The 15,262-nt window shown below is 34.5% G+C and overlaps 1 protein-coding gene across 1 annotated transcript; it reads right to left on the bottom strand.

The window, feature by feature from the left end:
• Nucleotides 1-5,854: 5,854 nt before the first annotated feature.
• LOC136807188 (ubiquitin-related modifier 1-like) lies at nt 5,855-14,036 on the bottom strand. Its single transcript, XM_067063770.1, has 5 exons — nt 13,911-14,036; nt 9,206-9,270; nt 8,527-8,608; nt 7,011-7,059; nt 5,855-6,271 (listed from the first exon to the last, which is right to left on the bottom strand). The coding sequence occupies exons 1-5, from the start codon at nt 13,943-13,945 to the stop codon at nt 6,203-6,205; spliced, it is 300 nt and encodes a 99-aa protein (XP_066919871.1). The 5' UTR covers nt 13,946-14,036; the 3' UTR covers nt 5,855-6,202.
• Between the last annotated feature and the right edge of the window lie 1,226 nt (nt 14,037-15,262).

Raw genomic sequence — 15,262 nt, 5'->3', positions numbered from 1 at the left:
AGTCCATAAATGGTGCTTCCTTGAAGAAGTAACACCAAATATTACTCGAGTTGGAGTTGGAGGTTAAGACAAAGACATTTTGTTGTCCTAGACAGCGTTGGAAGTGCAACATCTCTGATTTTAAGTGAAGCACCTACCAAAGTCAAACAAACTATAATGGGACAAATTTTTGCAGGGATTAAATTTCACGGTTGAGCTCATCTGCAAAATTTTAGAATTTTACGGGGACTTAACTTCATGGACAGCACTAGTTTGGAGACAACATTTTCATGGTTTTGTGCCTTTTACTTCCAAATGTATTTTGGTTGAAGTACCCATTATTGGCGCTTCTTTGATGTCAGTAAACATCTAAACAGTACCGTAACTTGGTTTAATGTCAACATCCCTCATCTAATTCCGATACCCTTTTTATCAGCTAAAATTGAAGTCAAAACTATTTTTCATTTAATTTCCTATTAAAGAAGGGTGTTGGAACTAGCCGAGGGATGTCGATATTAGACCAACTTACTGTAGTTTGAATTCCTTTTTTGAGTTTTCTTTATACTGTAAATATTTCGCGGATAAGGCCTCTCCAAATTTCTATTGGGACTTAATTCCCGGATTCGACAGATTTATCTGCGAAATCCGCAAAATTTAATAGATGTTTTGGCGAATGCGACAGTCTTTTGAATAACTAATTACTCCACATACATTACTTTCCCTCAGCCAATAAAAATATGATAAATAGACCTTTTCGCCTTTGCGTCCGCCATATTGAATTGTATGCAAAAAAAATGGTGGCGAATTTGCCGTGGTGAAATTCCCTTAGAAAGTATGCAAAACATATGCAAAAAGAAAGTATTAATTTAAAACTTACATGCATAATTGGCATTATATTAAAGTGCAATCTTGTAGAAGAAAGATTAAATTTGCTTCTCTTGAAAACTAAAAACAATTATATTCACTCATCTCTTAGAACAAGCACTTCAAAAGACCATAACATTAGACAGAAACTCAAACTGAAAAATCACCCGCGAAGGTAAAAAACAATCCTTATTCGGCTGACGGCAAATTATTCTCCTGGGAATAGAGCCGCCAAATGATCAAATCAAAACATTGAGAAAGTGTGACGTCATAATTACTGCTTTCAGTTTGCGTGTTCTGAAAGTTTGATGTGTGTACTCCGTCTTGGTGGAATTTTTTTATGACATGAAAACAGAATATGCAATGTCTTTAAGAACAAATTCCTAAAAGGCTTTTGTTGTTCTGTAAATATTTCCTTTTGGATTAAGAAATTCCATCTTTTATTGTTCTAATGATTATAATATTTATTTATAAGATGCTTTGTTATCTTTTTAATCTTTGTGTAAACTTGCATATGTTTTGCATACTTTCTAAGGGAATTTCACCACGGCAATTCGGCCACCTAAATTTTTGCATACAATTCAATATGGCGGACGCAAAGGCGAAAAGGTCTATTATCTTGTCTCTACTAGTAACTACTGTATGGAGTAATTAGTTATTCAAAAGACCGTCGCATATTCGCCAAAACAACTATCTCATAGACCTTTTTTTAAAGAGGCAGCCATGTTGAATAATTATGTACTCCAGCATAAAAACAATGATACAGTCATGCATAATTTTTAAAATATGCACGATACAGTAATTATGCAAGGCTGTATCATTGTTTTTATGCTGGAGTACATATTTATTCAACATGGCTGCCTCTTTAAAAAAAGGTCTATTAAAGTATATCATCCATCCACATGCAGGGTTTCATTTATTGCCTACCAAAAGCAATTAGAAATCTTACTAACTGCAATAAGGATGCCTTCAAACCTCATCTTGATAAATTACTGTATATATCTAACTACTAGTCCCTGATAAACTTCTCATTTCAGCAGGTTAGCTACACTGGCCTGAGGAGAGTTAAATGGGCTATTCCATTTTTAAACCATTCAGGGGTATTGACGAACTTTTCCAGGGGGGGTCTGAGCCTTGATTATCCAAGGGGTTTTTGTTCATTTTACAAATTTTCCAAAAGGGGGTTATTTTAAAGGTTTCCAGGGGGTTCTCAATCAATAGTCAATTTCCAGGCCCTTTAGACTTTCGAAAAATTTCACTTTTCAGGGGTGTCGACCCCTAATTTCCAGAGGATAGTTTGTTATCCAAAATTTCCAGGGGCGTTAGTGAAAAAAGTTTGTCAATACCTTTTTTGCTTGGAATGGCCCAGTCAAAATTTAAGAGTGGCAGTCATGGCACGTGGCACCCTTCCAACAACAACACTGGTCTCAACCCCAACGGACTGAGCTGGGTGGTCTCAATATTGAGAAAAGTCAATTTGAAGTAACCTTCAAGTAAGAAGCTTTTAAAAATTAACAAAAAATTCTAAAAAGTAAAAGTAAAAAAGCTCAAGGAAGAGCATCACCATTACTGAACATACACACGCGGTTTGTTTACATTCATGTCAGCCATTATGCAGTCCATGACGACTATAATTTCTGAGAATTGCCATTTAATCGGTCCCAGACCTCCACACAACAACCCCCTTTCTTTTTTTTTTTTTCTTTTTTTTGACAATAAGAAATTTTATTTCGAATAAACTATAAAATCAACAACATTTACAGAGGTATCCAAATCTTCCACATAACTATGAACAACCCCCTTTCTCGCGCCCTCTCAGTCAAGAACACCTTCAAATTAGCCTATCATAGGCTGATTAGCCTATTATAGGCTATTTAGACTATTTTATATAGGCTATTTAGCCGAATATCGATAAAAACCTCGATTTCTGACGAAATAATAAATATAAATAGTCGCGTCTTCTCTAAGGAATACATGGTTTCTCATTGTCAGAGAAATGTTCATGACAAATTTTGACTTTGACGTTTGAGTCAATTTTGGTTTAGGAAATATTCCACTTTTTGGTACTGCGCATGCGTGCGCATGCGCAGGGTAAGAAAATCGGGCTTTTTGTCAGCAGAACTTCATTATCAGAAACTTAGCCTATAATCGGTTAGTTAGCCGATGGATAGTAAATTTATTCATATTTCTGTTTCCAAAATTGAATGTTATATCAGTTTAAGAAAAAGATTCTTTTGGCTTTGGGCAATGAAGTAATGATGAAAAATAGACGCGACTATTTATATTTCGTCAGAAATCGAGGTTTTTATAGATTTTCGGCTAAATAGCCTATATAAAATATAATATAGGCTAATCAGCCTATGATAGGCTAATTTGAAGGTGTTCTTGACTGCCTCTTTTCTTCTTTTATTACATACCCCGGGCGCTACCGCCCCTCTTTTGCCTTTTTATTCCCGCCGGGCCCTCTGTCTGTCGGCAAACTACAATAATCATGGTTGAAATATATTGAGAATTCCGGTTATTTTAGTTCTTCAAGATTTAAAGTTCCGGCCAGGAAAGTCGATTTTGGGCTATCTCTTTAATTTAATCGAATATTTCAGGGGAGGGGTTGGCAGACTTCCAGGCTATATCAATCTTGCTTGAGCCTTACTTATTGGACTATTTTTGAACTTTTGGATCCTCAGATCTTAAGGTCGTAAGTCTTAAGTCTAGCGTTTAACTCTACCCTTCGAACCTACTTTATAGTAGAGCATCACTTACAAATCGATTGTGGTTTCAAAACTTCCTGGGGAATTTCCCTTTTTTCTCAAATATTATGACCTTGATTGTAGTCTGTTAAATACAGGAACACCTGGGGGGTACTAGGTTTGCGAGGTGGCGGGATGTCTGAGCTAAAGTTCGAAAATTGACCCTTCGCGAGACTGAATTTCGACGTTTTTGCAACCCTTTGAGAGACCTTTCCGATTTTAGCTCAAAATTAAAGACTTTCCAAATTTCATGAGAAAGTCTCTGGAAATCTATCAAAACACTTTACAATTTGTTTTCGCCAGAAAAATCTGTGAGCTCCCTGATTGAGCATGCGCTTGAATAGTTCTGAAATTCTGGGCAGAACATCTTCAAAAAGAAGAGTGCATCAATAGACTAGCAATGCGTAGGACCTAAGAATATATTATGGATGATGGATGGTAAACCCATGGTAAATTACTATCTTTATGCGGCATTCTTACAATGAAAAAGGGAAAGGCGTCTCTCTTTGTCATACAATAGACGATATCGGCTTTCCGAATTCTCCCCGAATGATTACCCATGATGCATTGCGCAAAAAAATTCACGAACGATATTGACTTTCCGTTTTTTTTTTGCGCAATGCATCATGGGTAATCATTCGGGGAGGATTCGGAAAGCCGATATCGTCTATTTGTAGCGAAAGATGTAGCGCAAAGGTCATCAATTAATCTACCAACTGGATGTAGACTGGAGTAGACTGGAGTCGTTTATAATGCGTGTAATACTAATAATACCAATACTAATAATAATAATACGGGATTTAGTTTGTATAAACGACTGGAAGAATCCGGTGTTCCAGCCTTATAGATACAGGGGCTAGCTACGCAAGAACTTGCGTAGCGATAAAACAATTTATCAAGCAACAACAAACTCTCAAAACGAAATCAACTCAAATGAAAAACTTTCAATACACAAATCCACATATATTTTTTTTCTCAAGAATTATTTTGAGCAGGAAAAAATTATAATTGCAATATTGACACTTTTCTTTTGTTTGGAGTTAGTGCACAAAGGTTTCTAGACGACTAAAATTGTTCCCTTCATTACTTTTTGCTTTATTTCTACTATGTATAAATTAGTCGTCTAGCTTGCTAGACTAAGACTGGTGTCGTTTATAATGCGTGTAATACTAATAATACCAATACTAATAATAATAATGATACGGGATTTAGTTTGTATAAACGACTGGAAGAATCCGGTGTTCCAGCCTTATAGATACAGGGGCTAGCTACGCAGAAACTTGCGTAGCGAGAAAACAATTTATAAAGCAACAACAAACTCTCAAAACGAAATAAACTCAAATGAAAACTTACAATACACAAATCCACACATATTCTTTTTTCTCAAGAATTATTTTGAGCAGGAAAAAATTATAATTGCAATATTGACACTTTTCTTTTGTTTGGAGTTAGTGCACAAAGGTTTCTAGACGACTGAAATTGTTCCATTCATTACTTTTTGCTTTATTTCTACTATGTATAAATTAGTCGTCTAGCTTGCTAGACTAAACTGGACGAGAAGTGTATGTTCTAGGAGAACTGGTAGTTATCAAGTTTTGTATATATTTAGACTCGTTATAGTAAGACATATCACTATCTAAGAAATAAGCCCAAAGCCAAGAAAATTCGCAAACGGGTTTTTTGCCGAAAAGAGTTTACACTCGATAGAGTTTGCCAGTCTTCAAAACTGTCCCATCGATTTTTTTCCGTATACCACCATAACGCTGTACCGCCATATTTTATCACCATATACTATCACGGTAACGGACGATAACATCGTTCATAATCAATCACTATAACATATTTTATTTCCGATGGAAGGATTCAAGATATTTCTGCACATTTTGATCTTTAAGTGATAAATACTTACATTGAAATCCTCTGATGAAAATTGAAAGTTTCGAGACCTTTGTTTGGGATTTCTCCATATTTCAAGACCAAAAAGTTTGGGTAAAAACATAAATTCAAGGCATAAACATTTATAATTAGCAGATGTAAAATATTGTTTTCAATGTGCCTAATATAAACATTTCTTATATTGCATGATACAAAAGCTTTTAATAAATGATAGGGCTCTTCCGAAAAAGTCTGGGGGTGGAGGATATAACATTTTTTGGAAATTTACGCCCCGGACATTATGATTTTTGACCCCTCGGACAACAAATCTAACCCCCGGACAAGCATTAATTGACCGCCCAGAAATTCATATTTACCTGTACCTCTTCCAAAAAAAATTGAATATGGGGGTGAAGGATATAACATTTTTTGGAAATTTACACCCCGGACATTTTACTCCTAAACAGAGCAGTTATGCCCAAAAAACAATGCCGATTCTGTAGATTTTTCACTACCCTCCAAACAATATATCCAACATATCCTCCACCCATCTCCCATGTACGAAAACTTTCAGGAAGAGCCCAATGCAGCTTTTTATATAAAATATTCTATCAAATTTTCCAAGGATAGTTACAGATCAGATCCTGGCATGATCATTCATTTACATGAACAGTCCCTGATTTCGATCATATGGCGTTGATGTTGTAATTTTTGTCCTTTTGGCACTTCTTTTCTTTTCATCCACCATGCAAAGTCGATATGAAGGTTATACAATCGTTCTTTTCCAGTTTATATTCCAACTCTCCCTAAAACAATGATAATCAAACATTTGAAAGCGAGATTTTTATCCACTTTTGCTGGGAATAATGCAAACATATTTATTTAAAACAATATTTACACTATAAAGTATCACGCGTTTATAAAAAATAAATCATGTGTTAGATACTGTATACTTACAGGGTGGTTCAAATAAAAACTTCGCATGTTTGTGACATTTTAAGAAAGTGGTCGGTTAGGTTCACCTTGCTTTAGTGAAATTGGGGAGGGTCTAATTTGGACAATTTGGACAATTGGTTCAAAAGTTATTATTACTTAATGTCAAAAATCACTTTTCAAAAAATGCAAAAAACGTTTAAAAGGGTGAAGAAATAAGTTCTTTGTTTTTGTTTTTTACCTTATGAATAGTTTCTTCAGAAAATAGAAAAGAAAATTGTGCCAGTACAATCATTATTAAGACGTCTTCAGTTCAGTCTTTTTCTCGTTGTTAATTCAATCACACATTTTCGACCATTTTTGGTCATTTTGAAAAGTGAAATTTCACTTTGAAAACCGACTACTCAAAAACTACTGAACCAAATTTCAAAAGTAGTAGCTCAAAATTTAAGTTAAACTTTCCTTTTTCTATGACATTAATTTCAAGTTTATATTTTGATCCATTCTGCTCAAAGGCGTTGCCAAACATTCAAAGTTTTTTGGACCACCCGGTACTTAAAAACAACAAGAATAAGAACAACGAGAATAAGAACAACAAGACCGAGGACTCACCATCAGCTCCCAATCTGCATCATTCACCAAAACCAAAATTCCAGGTCGACTGAAAAAAACAGAAAGAGAAAACAAAAAATGAAAGTATAAAAATTGTCCATTACCTCTGTATACCAATTCAGATTTCAAATTTCATAAGGAATATGGATGAAATGGAACACTGGTTGTGGTGAGTTTTAGTCAGATCTGACATGGAAGCATGACAATTTAGAAACGCCATCTTTCCCATACTATTTTTCACTTTTAGATAAATTCATAAAGTATGCGCCACAAAAAAGTTTCTCTCTTTGAAGTGAATTTTCTCGAATTCTATTTATTAAGGATCAATCTTTTTGCATTGGAAAGAGGAAAGACAAACTTAAATTTTGAGGGGTCACTTATTAAATTTGGTTAATTGGATTAAAAGTTATGCTGAAATGAATAAAAAAGTTACTTTCTGAAAGTGCTCAAAAAGGTCAAATATCGACCTGTCAAATTTCTATTAAAAACACCGAGTAGTGATTGCCTTTACTACGATAATGAGCTTTTTTTGAAATTACAGGTAGAGATTCTGAACCCTAAATCTCAAAAAGGGTACAACTGTTCATCAAAATTATTTTGATTTGTTTTCAACCAATTTTTGCCTTAGAATTTTGATCAAAGTCAAAATAACTCGACGTGTTTTTCTTGAAATTCATCATTTTTTTTTGGCATTTTCTGAGGAATTTTCTCGTTTCTTTTGAAATAAACTTTCCCTTTTACAATCAGTGGTCAAAGCAGTTTTTTTCTGTGAGACGGAAAATTTATTGATAGAGATATTTTGGTATTCAGTGACACCCGCAGGCCCCACCATGGTTTGGGGCAGAGGGCTAGAGAATTTTCAGATTTTTACCCCCTAGATTGGCTAGAAAGACACTAAAATTTATAATTAAAACAACTCAGAGTGTTCTTAAAATAGGTTGAAAAATAAAAAAATTTGAAGGTCATACTATGTATGCAAGGTATATGCAAATCCTGCTTGAAATCCAATTCTTAAAACTTTGATGAAATTGTTCTAGAGAATAAAATCACTATTTCTTGCTAAATAACCATTTCTAACGGAGATAGAAAACTTTGACAAAAATTTCTGGGAGACGGAAGAACTTTGAACACTGTACAATAAAAGGAAAATTTGACAGTTAATCATCATTTATACTTACTGAAACTAAGAAATCGATGTATCGTGCACCATGCTTTCATTAAATTTGATAGGTCGATATTTGACGTTTTTAAGCAATTTTAAGAAAGCTAATTTTTTTTTATTTCAGCATAACATTTGATCCAATTAACCAAATTCAATAAATGACCCCTCAAAATTTAAGTTTATCTTTCCTCTTCCCAATGCAAAAAGACTGATTCTTTAAAAATGCATAGAACTCGAGAAAATTCACTTCAAAAAGAGAAACTTTTTTGTGGCGCACCCGGTATGTTAAGGTATATCTTCTTCTAAGTAATGAACAAAATGAACCCAAAGACATCCATAATGAATTTTACTAACACTGTTCTCCCTTGAATAAATAGTTCAGGCCTTTCTTTCAGTAAATTGTCCTTGATCCAAAAGAGAAGTTTCCCAATCGTCCCTAAAGATAGAAAAACAAAATAATATTTTCCTTGGTATGACAAGATTTTAAAACTAATTTTAAATGACATTTTCATTGTCAAAAAGACATTCTCGCTGTCGAAAGTGCTAACTGCACTGGCTCAACTTCAGTATCTTTTAAATGACTTGTAGGCCCAATTGTAAACATCAACAGAAAAATTTTGTTATAAGATAACTTTTGACGTTTTGGTGAAAAACTTGTCCCCAGGTCCCAATAACCAAAATTCTCAAAACTGTAAAAAACACCCGATATTCAGCCAAGGAACAAGTGTGCAAAATTTCAGCCAAATCTGACGATGTTTTAGGTCTCCAGTCTGTCCCAAAGCTTTAGCCCTGTTTTGGCGAAAAATTTGTCCCCGGACCCCAAAAATCAAAATTTTCAAAAGATGAATCCCAGGGATATTCACCCAAGGAACAAGTGTACAAAATTTCAATCAAATCGTACTATTGAAGTCTCCAGCCTGCCCCAAAGTTTTGAAGTGACGTACAGACATACAGTATATACAAACAGACACACAGACAGACATTCTTAGATTCTAGCTCAACCAGGCTCAACTGAAATAAATCTCAAACTTACAATCATCCCCTTGCAAAGCGACCTCGTGTTTCTTCACTTTATCAAACAAAAGCTCTGCACCTCCACTAAAAAAACAAAAAAATTCAATGATAATACAATGTGTTCATAACCATGGATTGAACTTCTTTAGTATTTTTTCAGAGGCCAAATGGTACCACATATTTTAAAACTGATCACCTTCAGGGGGTCCCCAATCCTATCTCCCTTATCAAGAGCCATTTTCTGAGAGATCTGGGCAAAGTGAGGAAGTAATGTCTTTAGATTTTCCTCATTTTTGGATATTTTGCTCAAAATAATCAAAAAAACATCCACTGAAAATCTTTTTGAAAAATTCCTTCCGGTTGCTGAGATATGGCCTCTTGAAATTTCGGCCTTTTTAGCTATTTCTATTTCTATTTCCTATTTGGTTGAGTTGCAGGAGGCTTTAGAGGCCTATTCTCGCAACTATAGACGCTTACTACTAAGCGTCCCGTCAGCACCTTGAACTGACTACCCAATTCCCCTCACATGGCATGGGTTGACCCGGGCGAAGGAACGTTCACTTGCCAAGTGAACTGCCGTGAGTGGGAATCGAACCCTGGCCTCCAGCACAGAAGCCAAGGGTGACTACCACTATACCACGGCACCCATAGCTATTCTTGGATCTGCAAAATGGAAGAGCCTCTTTGAAATGATTTTAAGCCTCATTAATATTCCCCCCAAAGGAGGGCTTTTTTTGGTGAGATTGACATGATTAAAGTGACTTTAGGTATTATTTTTGCTATTTGCTAATACTGTTACTATTTTATCTTTTTCTTAGACGTAGACCCTGTTACACTATGGCCCTTTATTGATTTTTTATTTTCTAATTAGAAATGGTATGGATAAAACTAACCATTTGAAGAAAATTGAACAATGCAAACAACATTGATTTTCTTTAATGGACACGATCAATAATATGAGACACCATTGTGGACATCATAAAATTGTCCAAAAATTTGTTTTGTTAATAAGTTTCTGAATTTTATTTGTCATGGGTCGAAAATTTAACAGAAGTTAGATATTAATACGTTCTTTAAATATTTTTTTTCAAAAAATTAAAAACTTTATTTTTGACAAAGATATGACAAAAAATTAACATTGTTAACATTTTATCAATTCAATGAAAGTCTAAAAAGTCTGAAATCCCCTAAAATGAAAAATAATTTATTGCTGTGTTTAATTTAGCCATATATTAAATATTTACAAAATTTATCAGAGCGTTAACAAAATATTGATAAATTTGTAACACTGGTACACTCAGGAAATTACGAAAATGGTTTGCTGCTGTTGGAACCTAGTAAATTAGATTTTAGACAATTTCATGAGAAAGTGAATTTATCAGATAGAAATTACGATTGTTGCATGCATTTTGGACACAAAAATGATAAATTTTTAACAATTTTGGCAAAAATTGAACTTGAAATTGAAAATATATATAAGATATCAAGTTTTGAGTCAATTTGGGGCAATTTTTAGATTTCAAATCAGGGTTCCATAACTTTAAATTAGTGAAACTATAAATTGCAGAAATGTATTTTATAAGATATGTGGATGCAACGTTTACGGATAATAGAATATGAAAATTTGTAATTTGTAAGTACTCTAGAATTGGAGAAAACGCTGTTATAGTGTTTCACGTTAGTTCGGTTTAGTATTTTGTTAATATTTTATCAGTATTTTTGTTAATATTGGTGTTTGATTTATTCTAGGGTGTTTTTAATTAGGTTGTAGATCAGCTTCTTGAGCATTTTGAAAGTCTTAATTAAGTATCCTTAAGTGGCAAAGACTAATAAAACTATAATAACAGAAAGTATATTGTTAAAATATTATCTTCTCTTCTATTGTCTGTTAACATTTTATCATTTGAATTCTATCTTGTTATTCTATTTTGTTAATATGCAAACAATTGGTCATTTTTTAACCATTTATGTCAATTTTGATAATATTTAACACACTACTTAAACTTAATTAGTGTAATATTTACAAGTACAGTACATACTAGTTTTGGTTAAGTTTTTATCTATTTTTGTTCAAGTTATTCGAAATTGTAGTTCTGCATATAGTTTAAAGAGATATGTATCAAAACAAAGAGTTAAAAATAAACGACCCAAATTTTGGCAGTTTCCAACAAATTTATGATAAAAATTACCAACTTTTGAACTTCAATCTGTTAAAAAATTATCATTTCATTGTTTTTGAGCCTGAAACCTGTCAAATTTGATAAAAAATTATCATATTTTTGGTCTGTCCAAAGGATTTTCAATTTCAAGGTCAAATTAAAGTTTTAGACTATTTTTTATCATTTCCAAAAAATAGACCTTGTTAATTTTTTATCATTTTTTTGTCATCACTTTAGGTGTTAATAAGTTGTCTTGATTTGATCATTGTGACACAGGATCTCAACAGTGTTAAAGATTTATCAATTTTTGAAGATAACATATCAACTGATATTTGTCAATATTCACTATGTTCAAATAATTGATAAAAGTTTAACACATGGTATCAATGTCCACAAGTAGGCCAAAATTGGTCTCATATTATTGATCGTGTCCTAATGATAAAAAAGTTACAATTGTTACATTTTTACCAATAGCAGGCCTTTGAGCAGATATTTTTTTCTGAAACCACTTCTAAATTTGTTACAAAATTATCCACTTTTTGCTGATTTTTGCCTTTTTTCAAATGTCTCCATTTTACTCACCATTTACCGTAACATAATTACTGTATCATGCATATTGTAATAATTATACATGGTTTTATGGGTTGGTGTAATTTAAGATGCACGATCTAACGATTTACGATTCACAATGCGCGATCCATGCATAAAGTATCCTGATTATTCCTAATAATTATCATAAAACTTAAATTATATAACATAATTCTAAAACAATGGCATAATCTTTTCTCGCTTTTGTTTACAGTACCACAGTAAATTCATGCAACAAAGAAGAAATAAGCAAACCGTAAAATTATGAAAAAAACTAACTTGCATAATATTGATAATGGAAGCTACCTTGTGAACATCTTACAATAGACAGAGAGTGAAAGTAAACAATGCACAAGAAATATTTTTGCTCTCCTCAGTCATCAGTTTTAACAATCATATTCGAATATAGGAATTTCTTTCTTAAAGCAAATAATAAAATATATTGGCGAACAATATGTTTTGTGCACCGTAATGTACGAAGTAAAAAACGGGTGCTCTATTATGAGAAAGAATTTTCTTTCGGTAAACAATTCCCCTATATTGATTCAAGTTATGAAAAAGAGAGAGTACAGAAGGTGAATGCACGTGGCCTTCACTTTCTTTCGATTTATAACTGAATTTAAATTGAAAAGAGAATAATTTGCATAATCTTACATACAACCCTGCCTATGCCCCGGACAGTCCGGGTTTTTTTTGATGCATGCCCGGGGTCCGTATTATTTGTTTTTGAGAGACTACCCCGGACGCCCCAAATAGCCCGCGCGGTCGCTTTTTATAGAATCGCTGACCGCGCGGGCCTTTTTCTAATTCATTGAAATATTCTTCCGTGGACAAACGCCGTCTTCCAAAAGATCTTGTAATGTCCTGATTTTGGCGTTTCGTGTGTGAGGCCTGTATTTGAACCTTAAATCTCAAGCGTGGTTTGTTCAGCAATCAAATTCTAAAATCTAACCGAAAGCTGAAAAATGGATCCTGATCAGACAGAAAAAGGTAAGTAAGGTAAGATTTACCGTCATCCTCAGCTGGTCAGGATCTAGTCAAATTAGAACCTTACCGTCTCCGTCGCTGAAAAACACACATATACATAATCTCGGAATTTGGGCGTGAGGGGGTGAGTTTTAGACCTGGATAAAATGTCCGGGGGTTTAAAGTGTGCTCGGCGATATACGTCCCGGGTAAATTTATGGCGCAAAAATTGGAGCCCCGCACGTAGGTCCGGGGAAAAAGTTATTTTTTTCAGACCCCAGACATTTACCCCGGACTGTCAGGGGCATAGGCAGGGTCGTTCTTACATAAATGATGTTTTTAAAAATAATTGAGTTTCAGCGAATGAAAGTTTGTAAATTGCCTAAATATTTTATCATGATTAGCATAATTACGCATGAATTAACATATTTTATGCACGGATCGCGAATCGTAAATCGTTAGATCGTGCATCTCAAATTATACCAACCCTGGTTTTATCATTGTTTTTCTGCTGGACTACATACCGTGAGATAGGATAACTTGCATCAGTGGAAGCAAACATGCATAGCCCTCAAATGAATGACCTGTCTGGTCATTAAAATACAACTATGCAGCTCTGCTCGCAGCTCTACTCTACAATTTTTGTTTTTTGAATTGATTTAACTTTGTATTTTAATGAACAGCCAAGTCTTTCATTTGAGGGCTATGCATGTTAGCCTCCATTGATGCAAGTTACCTGCTCTCACGGTAATTATTCAACAGGGTGGCCTATTTGAAAAAAGGTCTATTGGGGGGGGGGGGGGGGGGGTAACAGATAAAAACTGGAATGGTTCAATGTTTTTTTAATTTTGCATTTCAGAAATATAAAACTAAAAGAATGTTCAGCAAAGACAAAACGAAAACTGTCTTAAATGAAAAAGATTGTGCAATTATGGTTCATCTCAAAATACAAGCACCTATAGACAAAAAATAGTAGGACAAGAAATAAAAGGAACATATATTTTGTTTTACCTGAATTCTAACGTGATCGCCAGCGCCTCTGCCATCTTTGAAGTTTTGAACTTTAGATTTTGTTTGGTGAGTACTGTACTTACCAATCCAAAATTGCCCTTAGCAGTCAAACTCTTTTTCTGAGAACTGATTGGTTCATTTAGGTCAATTACGATTACATCATAATTTTTAGTTTTAAACCAATCAGATCGATTTGATTATTAAAAAACTTTTGGCTTGTTACAGGTAAGTACGGTAATTTTCCAGACTTGGGGTCTCGGCACCGCGTATTTTTTTTCCGTCAGCGGTCTAAACCCAACTTCAGCGGTCGAAACCCAGCTTAGCGGTCGAAGCCCAACCTAACGGCCGAAACCCATTTTACCGGTCGAAACCCATGTTGGAAATGGAAGGGGGATTTTTTAGCGACCGAAACCCAACGCAGGTGAGTAAACAAACTCACAGTTGAATGATTCTTTTGTTTTGATAGCCCACGAGCGAAAGAAGTCAATCTCAAGCTTTTTCGGAATATTCTGACAATCAGGCTAGGTGATAATTAGATTGATAATTACTTTTAAATAATATATATTATCCAAGTTTTCAAGTAAAAAAATCAAACTCAAACTCATGGTATCAACCCAAAACTTCTCTCAAGTTTAATGTTCCATACGCGAAAGTTTTTCAAGCAAATAAAAGAGAAAATTCTTGGGTTTCGACCGCTAGGATATCTTGTTTCGTTCGTGGGCTATCAAAACAAAAGAATCATTCAACTGTGAGTTTGTTTACTCACCTGCGTTGGGTTTCGGTCGCTAAAAAATCCCCCTTCCATTTCCAACATGGGTTTCGACCGGTAAAATGGGTTTCGGCCGTTAGGTTGGGCTTCGACCGCTAAGCTGGGTTTCGACCGCTGAAGTTGGGTTTAGACCGCTGACGGAAAAAAAATACGCCTCGGCACCATGTATCTAGCCTGGGTGGAGACAAAACGCAGAACGGCGGAATGCCGGAATGCCGGAACCGGAATAGCTGTTCCGGCCGGAATAGCTATTCCGCGGAATATGATTTTTTATTATTTTTTTTTTTTTTTTGTAATAGCTATTCCGCGGAATATGATTTTTTATTATAATAATAATCTTTCTCTTTTATCACCCCTGAGGGTATATCTATGTACATAATCATCCATAATCACCCATTACCACCCATAATCACCTATAATCAGCAATCGGCTACCTCATTGGCTGTTTTTTGTATGGTATATAAAGGAATGCACTCGTGCACTCGCTTGTGAAGTCATTCTAATACACCTTTCCCGGGGTGTTGTTTGGGATTTTATGTTTGAGTGTTTCCCTTAGATATAACTAAGATAGAACTAGATTAAT

The sequence above is a fragment of the Clytia hemisphaerica genome, unplaced genomic scaffold (genome assembly GCF_902728285.1).
Source record: "Clytia hemisphaerica strain Z4C2 unplaced genomic scaffold, Clytia hemisphaerica genome assembly, whole genome shotgun sequence".
NCBI classification, from domain to species: domain Eukaryota; kingdom Metazoa; phylum Cnidaria; class Hydrozoa; order Leptothecata; family Clytiidae; genus Clytia; species Clytia hemisphaerica.
This window is presented reverse-complemented; position numbering and strand designations above follow the sequence as displayed.